At 39.1% G+C, this 19,967-nt stretch overlaps 2 protein-coding genes across 2 annotated transcripts in view; one reads left to right on the plus strand and one right to left on the minus strand.

Annotated features, from left to right (window-relative positions):
* Nucleotides 1–14,176, plus strand: part of ncoa3 (nuclear receptor coactivator 3) — a 48,170-nt gene extending 33,994 nt beyond the window's left edge. Inside the window, exons 9-23 of the mRNA XM_084396104.1 lie at nucleotides 1,026–1,173; nucleotides 1,277–1,770; nucleotides 4,627–5,639; nucleotides 6,139–6,265; nucleotides 6,468–6,626; nucleotides 6,729–6,950; nucleotides 7,084–7,198; nucleotides 8,066–8,237; nucleotides 8,366–8,725; nucleotides 9,455–9,556; nucleotides 9,641–9,706; nucleotides 9,849–10,032; nucleotides 10,521–10,701; nucleotides 11,958–12,141; nucleotides 12,241–14,176. Of these exons, the coding sequence (XP_084252230.1) occupies nucleotides 1,026–1,173; nucleotides 1,277–1,770; nucleotides 4,627–5,639; nucleotides 6,139–6,265; nucleotides 6,468–6,626; nucleotides 6,729–6,950; nucleotides 7,084–7,198; nucleotides 8,066–8,237; nucleotides 8,366–8,725; nucleotides 9,455–9,556; nucleotides 9,641–9,706; nucleotides 9,849–10,032; nucleotides 10,521–10,701; nucleotides 11,958–12,141; nucleotides 12,241–12,252 (3,539 nt within the window). The 3' untranslated portion in view covers nucleotides 12,253–14,176. The remainder of the gene's footprint in view (nucleotides 1–1,025; nucleotides 1,174–1,276; nucleotides 1,771–4,626; nucleotides 5,640–6,138; nucleotides 6,266–6,467; nucleotides 6,627–6,728; nucleotides 6,951–7,083; nucleotides 7,199–8,065; nucleotides 8,238–8,365; nucleotides 8,726–9,454; nucleotides 9,557–9,640; nucleotides 9,707–9,848; nucleotides 10,033–10,520; nucleotides 10,702–11,957; nucleotides 12,142–12,240) is intronic.
* Nucleotides 14,177–17,013: 2,837 nt separating this feature from the next.
* Nucleotides 17,014–18,116, minus strand: id1 (inhibitor of DNA binding 1, HLH protein). Its single transcript, XM_084395284.1, has 2 exons — nucleotides 17,655–18,116; nucleotides 17,014–17,542 (listed from the first exon to the last, which is right to left on the minus strand). Exons 1-2 carry the CDS (start codon nucleotides 17,991–17,993, stop codon nucleotides 17,507–17,509), a joined length of 375 nt encoding a protein of 124 aa, XP_084251410.1. The 5' UTR covers nucleotides 17,994–18,116; the 3' UTR covers nucleotides 17,014–17,506.
* Between the last annotated feature and the right edge of the window lie 1,851 nt (nucleotides 18,117–19,967).

The raw sequence follows: 19,967 nt of genomic DNA on the forward strand, positions 1-19,967 counted from the left end.
AACTTCAGCAGGAACCAATGAGGTTAATTTTCGTGTTACGCAGCACGTTTGAACTTCAGCAGGAACCAATGAGGTTCATTCTTGTGTAACGCAGCACGTTTGAACTTCAGCAGGAACCAATGAGGTTCATTCTCGTGTAACGCAGCACGTTTGAACTTCAGCAAGAACCAGTGAGGTTAATTTTCATGTGTTACGCGTTTGAACTTCAAGAACCAATGAGGTTCATTCTCGTGTAACACAGCACGTTTGAACTTCAGCAAGAACCAATGAGGTTCATTCTCGTGTAACAGCACGTTTGAACTTCAGCAAGAACCAATGAGGTTCATTCTTGTGTAATGCAACACGTTTGAACTTCAGCAAGAACCAGTTAGGTTTGTACTCGCGCGTCAAGCAGGTTCAGTTGAGCTTCGGTTTGTTCACTGATCAAGGTTTAAATGTGAATAAAAGTCTAAATTCAATCTGTTCATCATATAAAGCGATCAAGTCTCTTCAGAAAACGAGTACTAAACCTCTCGATTCATATGGATTAGTTTTACAATCTTTTTATTGACTTTTTGAAGCTTCGAAGTGGTAGTTCTGTAACTGTCAATGGAGGGACAGAAATCTCTCATATTTCATTAAAAGATCTTCATTTGTGTTCTGAAGATGAACGAAAGTCTTACGGGTTTGAAATGACATCAGGGTGAGTAATTAATGACAGGGACTTTTATTTTTGGGTGAACTAACCCTGTATTTTAATGCTAAGGTAATATAACACAAAGTATAGTGTAAGAAATGTACATAATATATAAAAAATAGATAAAAAATTTTTTAATAACTTTGGAAACATGTCATCACAGTCCATTGCACAATTTGGTGTTTAAATTAAGTAAATGACTCCATGTACTTTGAGAAAAGATGTTGAAAGACAAAATGGAAGTGTGAATTCTGTAACTCGCTAACATGCTGCTTTTGCATGAGGTGTGAAATTGACAGATTGAGTACTTTTGTTATATTAATGATGTTTTTTTTCTTCCTCTTTTCAGCATATGTTCATGGCAGAGCAGAGACTCCACTCTATCGGTTCTCTTTGTCAGATGGCACTCCAGTAACGGCACAAACGCGTAGCGAGCTATGCCGAAACCCCATCACCAACGACCCGGTCACATTCCTCTCTACACATCTTCTGCAGAGGTTTGTGCAGCTCTGCCCAAAGCCAACAGTTACACACTACTCTGATTTTACATGAAAATGCCTCTGTGCTGTCCTCGTCCTCATCTCAATCTCTTTCACACAGGGAGCAAAATGGATACAGACCCAACCAGGGTGGTGTAATGCGAACAGTTATGGGCAATGCCAATCCGAATACCCAGATGGCCATGGGCAATCCCAGGGGCTACGGCATGAACGAGCAAGGTCACATGGGACCCAGAGGAGGACCTATGTACGGCCCAGGCAACAGGATGAATCAAATGAACCCGATGCATCAGATGAATCAAATGAACCAGATGAACTCCATGAATCAGATGAACTCCATGAATCAGATGAACTCCATGAATCAAATGAACTCCATGAATCAGATGAACTCTATGAATCAGATGAACTCTATGAATCAGATGGGCCATCCTGGCATGAATCAACACCAACAGTTTCATGGTGGTAGCTATGGAATGGGCATGACAAGTCCCTCGCAAGGAAGCCCCGGTATGAATCCTACTCAACAGAACCTCATGGGGTCGCCACGGATTCGAGGGAGTCCTAAAATGGGTGCAAGTCCTTTCTCACCTGGAGGTATGTGTCCTGTTTTTGCAGTTTAGATTAAATGGTTGGAATATTAGGCCTGCATAATCTAACAGAATTACATAGAAAGCTTTGCTCAGTTCCACAGCATTCGAACACGTCATTCCTAAAGTTCTACTTATCCCAAGCACCTCGTGTATTCATTTAATAAATATTTTTGCTAATTTGATCACCTTACAATAAATAGGTATGCTTGTCTATTTTTTTTTATTGGTATTTTAACTAATTTAATTGAATTTAAATCAATTTTGCCTTTAAACCAAAGAAAGAAAATATAAGAAAAATTTCCAGATTTCATTCGTTATTAAAATACTTTAGTATTTTGTCTATTAATTGAACACGCCGACTTTTTGGGACTTTAGCTTATTCACCGTATCCCCCAGAGTTAGATAAGTCCATACATACCTTTTTCATCTCTGTGCGTGCTGTAACTCTGTCTGACGCACCCACCGCTAGCCTAGCTTAGCACAAAGACTGGAGGTAAACGGCTCCAGCTAGCATACTGCTCCCAATAAGTGACAAAATAACGCCAACATTTTCCTATTTACATGTTGTGATTTGTATAGTCACAGCGTGTACGAATAACAAGGTCACATGAGACACAACCATCTTCTAACTGTATACATACTGGGAACTATATTCTTAGAAGGCGAAGCACTGCTACTTCTGCGGAGTGATTTACTCCAACTCTGAGCGAACTCTGCTCCTCACCACGGGGCTTCTCAGGTGCTGCGAGCAAATCACTCCATCAAGTAGCAGTGCTTCGCCTTCTGAGAATATAGTTCCCAGTATGTATAAGGTTAGAAGATGGCTGTGTCTCATGTGACCTTGTTATTTGTACACGCTGTGACTATACACATGTAAATAGGAAAATGTTGGCGTTATTTTGTCACTTATTGGGAGCAGTCTGGCCTTCTTTTTTTTTTTTTTTTTTTTTACAGATCGGGCTTTGGTCGGACTCTCCTTTCATCGTGCCCATAATATACGTGCAGAGCGCAGGCTACTGTATGAAATATTGTTATATTGATAATATTATATGCAACGCAATATGTGATTACGCGAGTGCAATGCATTAGGTGACAGTTGACCATGCAGAGCATCAGGGAGAAGTTGGAGTGTGGGGAGTTACTAAAAGTTCCCAATACTTCAGGAAAAGCTGCATTTTGAAAGAGTTTTGATTTGATTACCGAGCCTGAAGCCTTCAACAGTGGATGCTATTCTTTTTCTTCACAACACTCGCGAATAAACAGTGAATGTGAGCCTGCTCAGTTCAACAGATTTAAAAAAAATGGTATTATATTTTTATTATTATTTAACGTTAGCCAGTTGGCAAAGAGTTCTTTGAAACGTTGTTCTTCAGTAAAGTTATTTAACATCAAAAAAAGGTAGGCCGTGAATCTTTATTTACTGCTAGATCACATTTGGCTATATAATATTCTCTACTGCATGCTTATGTTTCTCTGTAATGGACAGTCTGTATTAATATTTGTGGGCATAATTGTCGGTGGTGTTTGAGGCCTATAATAAAATTTTACCTAGTAGCGTGTGTGTGTATGTGTGTGCGTCTTGTGTGTGCGTCTAGCAGAGACAGTGTGCGTCAGAGAGAGCTTAAAGTGATATTGATGTTGGTCTCGGGTCAGGTTCGGGCTGAAAAATTGCAGACGTTTTCAGGCTGGGGCCGGATTAGGGCTTGAACACCACGGGCCAGGTCTCGGTTAGGGCTGGATTTTTTGCCCCGTGCAGGGCTCTAGGCAGCATGCTTGCTGGAGCCGTTTACCTCCAGTCTTTGTGCTAAGCTAGGCTAGCGGTGGGTGCGTCAGACAGAGTTACAGCACGCACGGAGATGAAAAAGGTATGTATGGACTTATCTAACTCTGGTGGATACGGTGAATAAGCTAAAGTCCCAAAAAGTCGGCGTGTTCCTTTAAAGGGATAGTTCACCCAAAAATGAAAATGCTGTCATCATTTACTCACCCTCATGTTGTTCCAAACCTGTATGACTTACTTTCTTCTGCTGAGCACAAAAGAAGAGATTTTGAAGAAAGTCGGTAACCAAATGACTGATGGACCCCATTGACTTCCATAGTAGGAAAAAAAAATACTATGGAAGTCAATGGGACCAGCAACTGTTTAATTACCAACCTTCTTTAAAATATCTTCTTTTGTGTTCAGCAGAAGAAAGGAAATCATACAGGTTTGGAACAACATGAGGGTGAGTAAATGATGACAGCATTTTCATTTTTGGATGAACTATCCCTTTAAGCCTAAAATATACTTCAGTTTTGACATTAATGCTTAGCATATGCGTAAGGCAAATGCACAGCCTTTCAAAGTATACTCCATTTGATACATGAACACTCAATACATGCACACTAGAAAGTTTTGTCCTTGTTTAGTGAATCTGCTCTATTTCTCTTCAGAAGTTTTCACAGATAAAAATGACTTTACTCATTTAAACTAGAGCTGCGTGTGTCTCTTTATTCCTTCACATGAGCGCTCATCAACATGGCCATCTATTGTTTTCTCCAGTAGTTTTTTGTCTCATTGGTTTCTTTTTTTGACTGTGAAACAACAGGCATTGGCAGTGTTGCCATCTTGTGGGCAAACTAGTTAGTGCATTAAAACTTCAAGGTGCATGTGGGAGCTGAGCGTACATTGTACTTGTTGGTAGAAAAATCTGACTGCTTTGTACAGTACACGCATACTATGCTGATGATTAAATTTGCATCATGTACACGGACCCTAGTGTATGCATAAAAACCTTAAGTATACTTTGGGCTTTAGTGCTCCATTAGAAAACAAACATCAAGATTTGACTGTAATTTCTTTACTTTTTTGATGTTGCAGGCATGCACTCTCCCATGGGTCCCGTAGGTATGGGCGGCAGTGGTGGATCTTCTGGTCCATCAGTTGGGAACACCTTCTCTAGCAGCTCATTGAATGCCCTCCAGGCCATAAGTGAAGGTGTTGGCTCTTCTCTACCTTCAGCTCTCAACTCACCTGCCCACAAATCCGACAGCTCTCCCAGCATCAACTCGACCCAGTCCAGTCAGCAAGGCCAGACCGGCAACAACAAACCCAGCGCTGGTGAGTCCAAGAGCCCGTCAAGTGCTCACAGCACAGGGTTGGATCAACAACAGGCCTCTTCATCAGAGACCACGGATAAGCCGGACAGTCAGTCCAACAAGGACGGTTCCACTGGGGCGGAAGTCAACCGGAGAGTCCCTGACGGAAAGGGCCACAAGAAATTACTTCAGTTGCTCACATCCCCAACTGAAGAGATTGGGATTGGGACTGCGACTGGTGGACCCATCCCAGGCCGCGCCTCCACTCCAATGGGTTCCGACTCAAAGGAGGCAGGAGGTGGCATGATGAGTCCTTCATCGACGGGGGTGTCCTCCTCCTCCGGTTCATCATCAGGGAATAACCTAAATCAGCAAGGCTCGGGAGGAGTGTCGTCCACGGCTTGTCCCAGTGGACATCACAGTACTCACACCTTACAGGAAAAACACAAGATACTCCACAAGCTTCTTCAAAATGGAAACACACCCGATGAGGTGGCTCGCATCACAGCCGAGGCTACTGGTAAGGCCTCTCTTGGTTCGGAGCACCCTAGCGCTGAAGGGAGGAATCTGGATCTCAAACAGGAGCAGCACAGTCCGAAAGAAGGAAAAAAGCCCAAAGCCCTTCTTCACTACCTCCTCAATAAGGATGACTCCAAAGAGCCCAATGCCACAGAGGTCAAGCCAAAGCTGGAGGAGCTGGAAGGGAGAGGGGCCACTGGAGGGCATGGGTCAGGGGTCACAACCTCCAACTCTAACAACCAGGAGGGCAAAGTCAAGATCGAACCACCTGATGAGGTATTCATGGTTGATTATTTGGGGGGGTTTATATTTCTCAAGATCACATTAATCTTATATTTTGGAATTTATTTAATTAAAAATATTTAATTTATATATTTATGAAATTTTTGTTTTCTATTTAACAAAGAATCCTGAAAAACAACATATTGCGGTTCCCACAAAAATATTAAGTAGCATAAGCTGTAAATTCAGCTTTTCCATGACAGGAAGGAGATCATTTACGGTAAATTGTAATAATATTTAGCAGTATAACTGTATTTTTTTTATGAGCATAAGAGAAACTTTAATTTGCATATATATCGATCTATTTATATATTGAATATTTAAAAACCCTTCTAAGTCAATACTTAAAAATTAGGGTTTTGGAATATCTTTCCACATTATGAAAAATAATGACGGTTACTAAATTAGGTTTTGTTGATATGCAAAACTCGGATCCAATTCAGATTTATTTGTTTATTATTCTAAAATCAATCCTTTTGTTTTGTTTTTCCAGCTGGATAACTTGGAGAGTATTCTTGGAGGGCTGAGGAATTCTGGTTCTGGAATGTTTGCTGATTCTGGAACCGGAGGGATGGAAGGAGGCAATAAGCAAGGCAATGGACCTAACAGCACCGCACATGGTGAGTCACAAAACCTCGAGGGCCTCAAAGCCAGGAGGGGATGTTGAAAATTTTATCTGACTAGATGACAACATGTAAACTTCAACAGAAATGAACTGGACAAATATGTTAAAGGTAACTGCAGATGACCACGTAGATTACCAAAACTGCTGCCCATTGTGTTTATTCTTAGTGGAATTGTATGCATTATTGTGTGCTCCAGATCGGGAAGTTGTTGGTATGGGCCCTGGTCAACGTGTGCCCTTCCAGAGGGCAGTGTCTGTCGATGGTAAACCCTTGAGTGGGCCGGGCATGACGGGTAGGAGGAGCGCCCCTTCCTCTCTTGTCAAACAGGAGCACACTGACAACCAGATGGGCATGGGTGAGTCTCATATTCAACGTTTAAACATAAATGTAACTGTAAAACCGTGCATACATTCATTCTGTAGAGGGATTTTTAACATTTCCACCATTTTGTTCCCAGGAGGTCCAAACAGGCCAATGGGAATGCCCAATCGGCCCCCTATGGCAGGTGCAGGAGATTGGGGAATGTCTGGTTCCACCGGCAGCCCTGTCGGACACCCTGGCATGGGTCGTGCAGGCATGGACCACAATCCTAAGAGCATGATGGGAGGACCCATGGTTAACCGATCTAACAGCGTTCCTGCAACCAGATCCATGTTGCAGCAGCAGTTGATGGATATGGGTAAGTGCTGTTAATTCAGAATAACTAAAAACCAGCAGTGTGTGCCTATTAAAATATATCAATATAATATCAAATATATCAAATATAATATATCAAATTAAATCTTTCAAACGGCATGATGTTGTTTTTGCAGGGCCTTATGATGTAGGAATGGGTATAAATTCGTTCAGAGGGCAGGCACCTCCACCACAGTCCCCTTCATGGCCGGACAGTGGGATGGGAATGGAGGGACCACAGAATGCAAACAGGTTAATTAAATTATGCTACGTTAGATCTACAGTTTTAGATCATTTGCCTGCTTTCATTGATGCTAAATGCTTAAAATTAGTGTAGACTTATTCACTTGAATGAGTGAGTGAATGAATGAATGAATGTGGCATTTATATAGCACTTTCAAATGGATCATATTCTCACATCCAATCACACATTTTCTCCCCAAAGCCCTTTCAAATTGATAGGTTTCATGTTACCAAACCCAAACATTATAAATGAGATGGCAGCTCTGACTTTTTTTTTCTTAATGCTTTTTTTTTTTCAGTCCATAAAATAAAATAAAATAAAATAAAATAAAATAAATGTATTAAAAAATATATTTTTAAATACAAAATAATATGTTGTTATTAATGTATATTATTATTATTATTATATATATTATAGCTATATTATATATATATATATATATATATATATATAAACACAGTATTCATGTATACATGTATATATGTGTGTTTATAATATTATATTTAAATGTTACATTTATTATTTTAAGGATTTAAAACTAAACAAAAAATGGATTAATATATATAATATTTATATATTTCGTTTTTTGTAAAAAAAAATTGAAATATATATATCGTTTTATAAATTTACATGTCAAATAAGATTTGCATTAAGTTAAGTTTATATCATTTATATAAAATTTCCCCCCTTTTTTTTTTATTTTGTTAGATTTGTTCTTAAAACCAAAAAAGTACTTAATTCAAGATATATTCTCTGAAAACAAGTGTGTGCATCTCATTGCTTCTCAAGTAAATCTATTTTGTTGCAACGATGTTTAGATGGTTTTTACACCCAAAAGTTAATAGCGTCCTCTTTGCCCTCTGCTTGTGTATCAGGCTGCCATTTAATAACTCTCTGGATGATCTTCTGGTCCCTCCATCCACCACTGAGGGTCAGAGTGATGAGCGAGCTCTGTTGGACCAGCTGGACTCTCTACTCAACAACACTGACGTCATTGCTCTGGAGGAGATCGACCGTGCCCTTGGCATACCGGATCTCATCAACCAGGTACTCAGCCGACCTGCTTCATGGAACAGATGTGTTCACTTTCTGTAACGCTGTGGAGTTAGAAATGTTAGAGCAACCATCCAGTCACATTCCCTGAAAAACAACGTCTTTCTCTTTTCTCCCTTTAGGGTCATAGTTCAGACCAGCCCCCTCCGACAGACCCCTTCTCTGGTCCTTGTCCGGGGCCTGACTCGTCTATGGGTATGGAGCCCAAGGGCATGTATGGGCAGGGCTACCCAGGCCCCCCATCCATGGGGATGCAGGGTGGATATGGCCCTGGTCCCAACCCTGGTCCCGGCCCTGGACCTGGTCCCCAGTCTGGACCAGGGTTTAACCCCATGATGAGTCAGATGAGCCAGCAGGGTGGTTTTCCCGGAATGGGTGGAATGGGCGCTATGCATCCTCGTGCGAACATGATGAGACCTCGGATGGTGAACACGACCAAGCCTCTCAGACTACAGCTCCAGCAGAGACTGCAGGGACAGCAGGTGAGCAGCACTCAACGGACAAAAATGAGGAAGTGTAATCGATTTACATGCTTTTACAGCTGATCCACGTTTTAGAAATTCTAGTTTCTAGTGCCTATAATATTTTGTGTAATGTAGGGCTGGGACTACTAATTAATAATAATTAATGGAGAAAAATTATTATCGTTCAGTCAGATCTTTTTGCTATGACACAGAAAACTGGGACATTTTATATAGAAAATGTGCTTGTAATGTTTGTATATTTTACATATTCACATTAAAAACATTATGAACTGTATGTAGCTTAACCACATATGAAAGAATATTAATGACAAAAATATCTTTATAAAATTAAATAACTTATTGGAATGCGCATATTAAAAGGCTTGCATTTTGCATGAGGACTACAGTTGAACATTTTTGTACATTAAAGCCGTGTAAATTATAACTAAAAACATTGTACATACAATAATGTCATTTAAAAAATTCAGTAATAAATAGTTGCAATATTGCATTATAAAATATTTGCATTTTAATGATAGATATAAAAAAAAAAGTTTTTTTTTTTGTAAAATCAAACATGTATTTTAGATTCTAAATAAACCATAATTGAAACTTGAAATCCTATATTCAACACAAGTAATGATATTTACTTGATGATTTTATTATTTTATCCTTCCAGCAGATTAACTGTAATGAATGATGTTACTTGATGAAATCTCATAACATCTGGATGTGTCTTTGCTGCAGTTTTTGAACCAGAGCAGGCAGGGCATGGTGATGAGGCCAGATAACAACCCGCCCGGAAACCCAGGCATGAGACCCAGCATGCAGCCAGGCATGGGTGGACAGGTACTTTTTTCTTCCTCCGATGAAATCTGAAACCTCATATATGTTCATTTTCTCTCTCTAATATCACCCTTCCTCATCTTTCAGCCTGGTTTTCTGAATGCTCAGATGATGGCCCAGCGCAGCAGAGAAATGATGAATCTTCAAACAGAGGTATAAACAGACCGTTTTCAAAATATGCGCTTGTGTTAGTCACGTGGAGTTGCATATATCGTACTCGACCCCCCAGTGACAATTTATGTAGTGTAACTGAAGTATACGATTTGATGTACGATTGTTTTCTTCTTTTCTGCAGATGAGAAGACAAAGGATGATGATGATGATGCAGCAACAGCAGCAGCATCAACAGCAACAGGTTGCAGCCGGAGGCTTCAGTCCCCCTCCTAATGTCACAGCTCCCACAGGAATGGACAGTCCAATGGGAGGACCCCCAATGAACCAGCCCGGCCAGCAGGCCTTTAACTATGGAGGCAACTATGGTAGGATAGTTATCATATTGGGATCTCATTGCTTAAAGTCATCATGAAATGATGGGGACAATGCCCTATTGTGACCCGTATCTGAGTGAAACGGCTTCTCGAACAAGAGAAAATGTAGGACGGGGCTTAATTTTGTCCATTGGGGTTTGATTGGATGGTTGTGGTTTGCTATTGCTGCGATCTCATTTGAGTTGCCCCGCTCTCGTGAGCAGATTTCGTGCACATTGTAAACGACTCTCTACTGCAGGGAAAGACAATTTATGTCCATATATTTATAATTTTATAATTTATCTTTTTTTTTTTTTTTTTTTTTTATGTGCCTGAGTACTAATAAAAAAGCTAGAAACACTCCTGAAATGCGCTATAAAATAACGTGGTGGTTAACAGCATTGGAATAGAATATCGATTTGCTTAGGTATATCAATTGCAAATGATGCGCAATGCACTTTCTTCTTGCTTTCTTGTAAATATGTGTGTTGTGATTGCAGGTATGGGCCAGCAGGGGGACCCTTCATTTGTGGCAACAGGCAGCAGCCCCCCTACCAATATGATGTCTGGTCGTATGGGTGGCCCTCAGAATCCCATGATGCAACAGCACCCACAGAGCAATCCCATGTACCAGTCAGCAGAGATGAAAGGTTGGGGACAGGGGCCCATGCCCATGAATAAGTAAGTTCTAAACCCTTATGCAGCATGGAAACTGGTGGAAATGTCAGATCATTTTTGCTTTCTGTCCTTGAAAAATGATTTAATAAAATGACACTTAACGGCCTGTTCGCACCAAGGATGACAAAGATGTACGTAAAAGAATAGCAGAAACAATATTGTAATCACTTTCATATTTTTATTTTTGTTAATTGTGGTCCGTTTTATTAATTGTGTTTAGAATAAACAGAACAATATAATATGGATGCTAATAGAGTTATATTATAGTTATTGTTCTGGTTGTGAACGGTCTTGAAAATGTTATGGAAATTACTATAGTTATGAAAGTACAAATATATATAAATAAAGATATATGTAATTTTAATATTTAATTTTTTTGATATTATATTATTGTTTTATATAATATTTATTACTATATATTAGTGTTATTATATATAAATCAGCTTTTCTAGTTATGCTCAGTTCTAAAATAATATTTAACCAGCTAGAAATGCTATAAAATTATTTTAGAAAATCTTAGAAATTTATTGGCAAAAAGCAGGGTTGTTATTAACTAAAACTGAAATGAAAAAAAAAGAAAACCTAATGAAAATGACAAAAGCACATAACAAAATTATAAATAAATATTATAATAGTATATGAATAGTACTAAAACAATGCCGATGTGGTACACTGTGCTAAATAAATGAAAAACTGGTCATAATTAAAATTTAAATAAGGTTCATTAGTTAACTACGTGAGTTAACATTAATAATGATAATAACTAATAATCTTTGTTAATGTTAATTTCAATATTTACTACTAAAATCTTGTTAACATTAGTTAATGCACTGTTAACTAACGTGAACTGACAATAAACAGCTGTATTTTTATTAACTAACGTTAACAAAGATGACCTAACCATGAGCAATCCATTTGTTTCTGTATTTGTTATTGTTAGATAATACATACATTAACTTATTGTAAAGTGTTACTGAAAAACTTTTCAGACAAAGTATTGAACCTGTCAGTCACAACAATCAAACATGAATGCATGGTTTTTAATAGAGTTAAGTGGTCGCACTTTATTTGACAGTATGTGTACTTACAGTGTGCTTACATACTGGGTAATATAAGGTAACTACATGGGTTAGGTTTAGGAGTAGGGTCAGAGTTATTACCCAGTTAATTACTGTAATAAGTTCATGGTATGTACATGGGGATTGTTAAATAAAGTGCTACCAGTTACCAATCTTTCTCCTGTTTTATCTGTTTCCTAGTTCATACTCCCAGCAGCAGCAATATCCCCAGCAGGGGGCGCCGGGACAGTACGGGGGAATGATGATGAACGGTTCCATGCAGGGGGGTGTAAATGGCAACGGTGCAGGGCAGATGCCCCCAATGCAGGGCCAGATGGGCATGAGTGCCATGGGCATGGGACGCATGCCGATGGGACCCGATCAGGTACAGGCCCCGCGTTGATTCGGTTACATACGCATGACTGCATTAAAACACGTCACACGTTACCTTTACTTATCTGTGCACGTGTAACGTGTTTTACAGAAGTACTGCTGAGGCGACGAGCCATCTCTTGTCAAAGCTGGAGTCTAACTCGGACTCGCACATCAGTCCGCTGAGGAAATGTCAACATGAAGCTATAACATCCGCCTCGCAGAGGAGAAATCGCTGGAACTCTTCAGCGAAAACTTGACTGAGGGAGAGAGAAAGACATGGAAAGGGGATAGAGAGAGAAAGAGAGAGACTCAAGCCTTCTCTGTGGGGTTTTTGGGGGAATGTGCCCAGTAGCGAGTGCAGCAGGCTCTCTCTCTCCTGTCCCACGTGGCTGTACTGCAGTACACAACATAACCACCAGGGTGAACAGAGTAGGAACGGTTGTGGTACAACTTGACAGTGTGGGGAGCACTTTATTTTAAGGCTAGTACGGAAAAGGATAGTTGCAATATATTTCTTGCTTTTCTAGCCTTATAGAACGATTATGTGCATATTGTCTATTTTGAATTTGTTTCGGACAAGCCTCTTTTTGAATGAAAACCGTGGGAATTGTAAGCACCAGAACTTCATCACTTACGCATATCAAAGCAATAATCCTCCTCTCAATCCACCGAAGTGGTGTGTCAACAAAAAGCAAAAGGTACTGCAGTATTAGACAGGATTTTTTTTTTTTTTTTTTTTTTGTGTGTGTGTGAATAAGATTGGAATTGTAAATACTGTATGCTACATATGTACCATACATGCTTTTACTACATACTTTTTTTTGCACAGAGTTTGGACCCGGTTAGGTCCATCTTATCTATATTTTAGGTCAATACTGCTCTGGGTTTTACATCTATTCTAACTTTTATCAAAGGGAGAAAATATTTTATTTTTATCTTTTCCAGCACAGCCTGTTTGTCTTTTCTTTTTCAACAATGACCGCCATTATGTTTGGATGGCTTCTTTTTTTTCGCAGAAATGTTGCGCAGTGATGATGGTTTCATCGTTTTATTTTCATTTCCATTTGTTCTTCTGACCGAAAAAAACAAACAAAAAAAAAACAATGGTGCAAATTTTCAGATGATGCGCAAAGATTATGCTTGATGTTGCTTTTTAAGCTAGCTCTTACTAATGAAAATAACTCACTTTCTCTCTGCATCGTACTGTCGGTTCTTCAGAATCTACCTTTAAGAAACATGCACAATCCAAAGATATTTTTTTCAGTCTTTTCTTTTTCTGTTTCCTCAAGTTTGATTACAGAAGTGTATCCATTAATATGTGTTTGCGCTAATGCGCGGAGTAAAAGGTACATATCATATGAACATATTACTACATATTATGATTTTGTACTATATACTGTATACATACAAAACCAAGTATACCTGTTTATTTTTGAGGCCAGTTGATATTTTAGCAGTATTGTCTGTGCTTTTTGAGGGTTTCTCTATCATGCAGGTTTATTCGCTCTTCAGTTTGAGTTTTGTAAGATTTGAATGATTTTGAATTATCTACAGAACTGCCAAGACTACACACCTCGTTTTAAAACGTTTCTTAAACCACTTTTACGTGTGCTTTTTGAAAGTACGAGTAATAAGGAATCCATTCTGTCAAAGACGCTCATCCGTGCATCTCTGTTGCAGTGATCCTCGGCCGCTTCATTAGTCAAGTCTTTACCTTCAGTGACTTCAAATAATGCTGATTCCCAGATGCGGGAATGAAATTCAATGGGGAAACTAATAATAAGTCAGTCTCTTCAGTCTTTTCAGGAAAGCAACGCTATCGTTTGTGTTCATTTCGCTAGATTACTGTTGATTGTGACAAAGTATATTTTGAAACGATAATTCCGGGAAATTGAGGTTATTCTGGTGTGTTTTCAGAACTGGTTGACGGAGGGGTGTGAACATGAAAAGATAAGCTCACATTTTACAGGATGTAAATTACATTACACTTAATTATTTTGCTTGATGTTGATATTGTTGTAAATAAAAGTTCTATTTAAACGTGACACGTATGTTCTGCGGTTTGTGCGTGCCTGCTTTTCTGTTTCGATGACAAATTTGTACCAAGAAGTGAGAGAAATCTGACAAAAGCTCCTTTTGAGGACACCCTCATTTTTGACCAAGTTGTTGGAGGTTATTTTAATTGTAAAAATGGAGTAAGTTTTTGGTTTTGCTTATTGTTTTTATAACAAGCTTTATATAAAAACAATACAAGTGTATGGAATGTCCCCATTTAAATAGCTCTGTGTGTGTGTGTGTGTGTGTGTGTGTGTGTGTGTGTGTGTGCGCACTCCTGGTACATTATGGGGACCACAAAGAGAGTAATACCAGTCATTTTGACACTTTTTTTTGGTCCCCATTACGGCTATAAATCATACTAAATTATGTTTTTTGAAAATGTAACGTGTGTGTCTGTGTGTGTATTTGTGGTCCTGGTAAACCCTACATTATGTAAACCCCACAAAGATGGCAATTTTCAAAATCCTTGTCCTCAGGGGATAGAATATACAGTTTGTACAGTATAAAAACCGTTATGTATTTGGAAAGTCCCCATAAAACATGAACACGTGTGTGTGTGTAGTGTTCAGGTATCCCCTATATGTTGTGAGGAAAAAATGTCCCAATAACATAAGGAAATTTCATAAATAATATCATACCAAATTATGTTTTTATACATGTACAAATGCAGAAAGTTTTCTGTGAGGGTGGTGTTTAGGGAAAGTGTTAGGGAACCGAATACACAGTTTGTACAGTATAAAATCCATTCATATGGAAAGTCACCATAAAATATGGAAACCCAAAGTGTGTGTGTGCACTCTTGGTACATTATGGGGACCACAAAGAGAGTAATACCAGTCATTTTGACATTTTTTTTGGTCCCCATTATGGCTATAAATCATACTAAATTGTTTTTTGAAAATGTAAAAATGCAGGATGTTTCCTGTAATGGGTATAGGCTTATGGGATAGAATATACAGTTTGTACAGTACAAAAAAAAACTTTCTATAGAAAGTCCCAGAACGAAACTCAACGTGTGTGTATTTGTGGTCCTGGTAAACCCTACATTATGGGGACAAAATGTCCCCACAAAGATGGCAATTTTCAAAATTCTTCTCCTCAGGGGATAGAATATACAGTTTGTACAGTATAAAAACCATTATGTATTTGGAAAGTCCCCATAAAGCATGAACACGTGTGTGTGTGTGTAGTGTTCAGGTATCCCCTATATGTTGTGAGGAAAAAATGTCCCCATAATAACATAAGGAAAGTAATACCAAAAATTTCATAAATAATATACCGAATAGGGGACCGAATACACCGTTTGTACAGTATAAAATCCATTCATATGGAAAGTCACCATAAAAGATGGAAACCCAAAGTGTGTGTGTGTCTTTAGGTAAAATAAAGTTCACCATGTTACCACTGAGGGGCGCTAGAAGCCCAAATGTCCCGCCTCAACTACAAAACTAACTTTATTCTTAAAAAGGGAATGTCGTCTTAATAGGCTGTAAGTGGTAAGTATCATTCAATGAAACCGATGAGCATACGGATTTACTAAAAATGCATTTGGCCTTATCACTTTTACGTCTGTCAGAGAAGATTCAGTACTTACATGCATAGGCTAAATGCCCCTTAATTAACATTAAATTGCTAATTGCATAAACTTTTTAGCTATAATTAATTTAAATATCTCGCACTGGCCTGAAAACAACGTGTTCTTAAGTCAAAGCGCGTGCTGTTAAGTTGATGTTCCAGTGGAAAAGTTGGCTGTATAATGTGTGGCGCTATGTTTAAATGCGCTAAGTTCTTATTAAAAGAAGCTTTCGTTGTAGTATGTGGGAAACTATACAGAGGGAGTGAGAGTTCCTTGGCCGTGTTCCCGGCCCATCTGCAGCCCGGGCTTGCGGATTACTGTTTGTTAATGTTTCAATCAGCTGTGTGCCGAGGAATGTGGAGCGATTTAACCTGAACTTCCCCAGGTGTGCGGCGGCGCCGCTCAGTCTGCGCCCTCCCCTGCCCTTGGCACAAAGCGATCACACAAACACAATCACACACACCGGCCGATCCGAGCAGAGGCCTGCAGCTGCGCGCATCACACCGCAGGGAAATGAGAAAAACATTGCACCAGGGAGACGGAATAAATCTTATAACGAACTGCCTTCTTCTCGGAAAGCACTTAACCCTTCCGCTACCCGTGCTTAAATACTGGGATGCGTAAAAAGAAGCGGAATTACACGCTTTAAAACGTTTGACAATATCACTATAGCTAAAAATAACTTGAATAATCAAGCAATCCTTAACCAATTAAAATGCTTTATTAATTATTCATTTAAATCTTTTTTAATTTTTCAAGGGAAAGATTAGTTCCCTCTCTTGTAAACCATTGGCCTACTTTTCCATTTATTTTGCCTTTTGTTGATGTCATATTTATCAGATAGGACCTTTATCTTATATAGCTGTATTTTTCGTGTTTTTCATCATTTAAATTTTTAAACAGATGAACCCACTAAAATTGAATGGCTGTTTTTATGTTTCATTTACTCACTAAATCAAAGTTACAATCTGCAGTGATAATTTCACTTTCAGTTTAACTACTGACAAATAAGGATGAAATTGAACTAATTTATTTGAAATGACAGAAATTGTGTAATAATGATGTCGTAACATGAAGAAAACATGTTACAGCATAATGTTTAATGTGTTAACAGGCTAAATGACCTTTAACCTTGTGAAAGCAACTCATTTTAAATGGAAGTAAAACTGACCAACTAAACTATTTAAAAAAGGCACTCTAAACTCAGTCCAACTTTCATTCGTTCCCACATACAAAACAAGTCCAAAATACGTCTCATTTTCTTGTTTTAATCATAAAAAAAACAATATACATTGTAAAAAACACAATAAAGCATTCACATCATATGTCATTGTAATATACAATACATTCTTTCGCTCAGTAATCTGAGAAAACATTTACAGCAAAATAGAAGATTTTCTAAAGACTTAAGAAAACATTGGAGAAACTTTGACCGAGGGGGAAATGCATGAACTATAAGTGAATAATCGCCATGGATTCCACAGCTTTAACACACACACACATCGGTGTGTTTGGGAAGATCTCAGAGAGCACGTCACACTTCTCATGTCCACGGGGTTTTGTGACTCTCTACTGAAAGTTGTTTTCCCTCTACAACAGGAGAATGAGAGTCTATCCCAACACAGTTCAAGGCGTCACGGCGGTTCTGGTCCATCATCATCATCATCATCATCACCTCAGCGCACCTTGTTCGTTATTCGCGATGCTTCGATCAGCTGATGTGAAACCGAGAGCATTAGCTTTAACGGCACATGATTCGGTCGTCTGAACAGCCGTTCTGCAAAACAAGAGGGGAAACATCATGAGTTGAGTCATTCACACAGACATTCTTGTTACGAATGGATCATTTAGTTGAGCAGAAAGAATCATATATAGGCTAGTCTGTTTACCTCGACGGAGATGCTGGCCAGTTCCGCGTTGAGCGTCGTGAGGGGAGTGCGGGGAGAGGAGCTCTGGTTCTTCTTGCTGTCCAGCTCGACCTGCAAGTCCCAGATGTAATCAATAACGTGCTGCAGGATCTCCACCTTGCTGGCTTTCTTGTTGGTCGGCAGCGTGGGCACCAGCTCTTTCAGTTTGCTGTAGCAGCTGTTCATGTCCTGCAGAAACATGGTCATTTGCTCGTCCAGCAGCGGGATCTTGCATTTGGTGATAGCCAGGCTCTGGTCGGAGAGGCAGCGGACAACATCTTCGCCGCTCTTCAGCGCGCAGGTAGGTCCCACAACTTTCATTTTGGCTGTAAAAGTTGACGATTAAGTCAAAGAGATTGAGTTGAAGCGATGTGCTCGTACTCCTTTAGGGTCTTGAGTCGTCGAGAGTGCGATGACAGTTCACCACATGCTAACAGCGTCGGGTTGTTCGGTATTTAAAGGATTGTGGGCGTCACCAAACACTCGTGTTTTCAGGCCTGGGCCAATAGGATTTCACCGGAGTCGCGAGCGGAGCCAATCACGGCGCGGCTCTGTTATCGCAGATACAATATGCTTGGGGGATGGTGTTACAAATGGAAACAAATGTGTGTCTTCTGCGGATGATCTGTGGATATCCAGCTGTCCGTACTCTCCACAGGTGAAGCAGACACAGATCAAGCGGAGGGTGGGGGTGCTCGAGAATCAACAGGCAACAGTTATTACTTTCCAATGAAACAAGCTTTCTTCGTATGTGGGCTGCGTCAAGAAACAAAGCGCACTGTAAAATGTTTCATCAGCATCTTTGTTTCCATCCATTTAACTTGTCACAATCATTTCTGTCATTATACTGCGCGAAATGTGAACCCTGAACACATGTGCGTGTTCATAATGCAAACATATTGTTTTTTTTTTAAGTAGGCCACACACACACACACACACAAAATATATATTTTTATATAATAAAAAGTTTTCCCTTATAAATCAATGACCTTTACATATAGTCATAAGTGTCTAAAGAAATCATCTCAACAAAATGGCTTCATGCATTTTGGTTTTGCCATACTGATTTTGATTTGGTTGACAACGTTTTTAAAATAGGCTATTAATAGTATTTTAAACAAAAGTTTTTTTTTTTAAAGGAATAGGCCTATGCCAAACTACTAATGCAAACCTGTTGCTTTTCAAGAATTTCAGTTTTTACAGTGCATTTTTAAGCGCTAAAGTTATACATTAATAAAATCGTTGCTTAATATCAAATAGACCTGGGCTTGTTTGTTTTGTGGTTTGTATAAAATCTGATAAAATCGTGATTTAACAGGACATGATATGGATTCAGTGTGTTTTAAAATATAAGACATTTATTGTGAACTGTTGCTAGAGGTTCACATGCTTTTTAATGTTATTGATATTATATACCTTTACATTTTCATCAGCCTTAGACTAATTGCATTCAGTAGCATATAAAGTATTTTAAAGTGTAAACTATGCATAGTCCATTATCCTACAGTAAGTGCAGATAGATTGTAGATAGCCCGAGATTTATCCTATTGTGCATGTGCAATCGAGTCTCGCTACAATCTCATTTTTATTCAAAAATGTCCTCTATCTGTTCAATGATCGTCTCATTGTCTTTCTTCGAATGTGTTTCCTCGCGCAAACTTCCAAATTCCTTCATATGTGCGCGTCGCCTTGAGCGCGAGCGCGCGCACTCACATAACTTTGCATTGCTGTGCTCTGATTCTTCCCCCAGATTGTCCAAACAAACCGAAGCAGACTGCCGGGCGCCAGCGCCGTGACGTCACCCATTCATTCGAGCCTTGACGCCTGTCAGCCTGGCGCCGAGCGGGCGGTCTCTATAGCAACAACAAACAACAGGCTAGCATCCCTCCACTCTCCCCCATTCACCTGCGCGCTGCGGAATCCTGAGAACAAACTGGTCAGCGCTCATTTATCACTTAAAACCTCTGATGCGATTACCGCTCTGCGCGCACCTGCAAACTGCCATTGTCGTCCCGCGAAAGACTCTTGTAAAGACACAAAAAGTGAGAGACAAAGTGAAAAATAGCCTATTGAGCCAGAGTTTTTTTTTTTTTTTTTTTTAGATTCCTGGGAACCTTTTATTTTGTTGTCATTTTAAAAAAGTTAGGCTAATTGTTTATTTTCGTCCGGATATTTTTTAAAGTTATTTCAAAATACATTAGCGTTTAACATTAACTTTTTATCGTTTTTTTTTTATCGTTTTTTTTTTATAGATATAAAATTTATTTATAATTTATATATATATTTAAAAAAGCA

This window comes from Rutilus rutilus, assembly GCF_951802725.1.
Source record: "Rutilus rutilus genome assembly, chromosome: 22".
NCBI classification, from domain to species: domain Eukaryota; kingdom Metazoa; phylum Chordata; class Actinopteri; order Cypriniformes; family Leuciscidae; genus Rutilus; species Rutilus rutilus.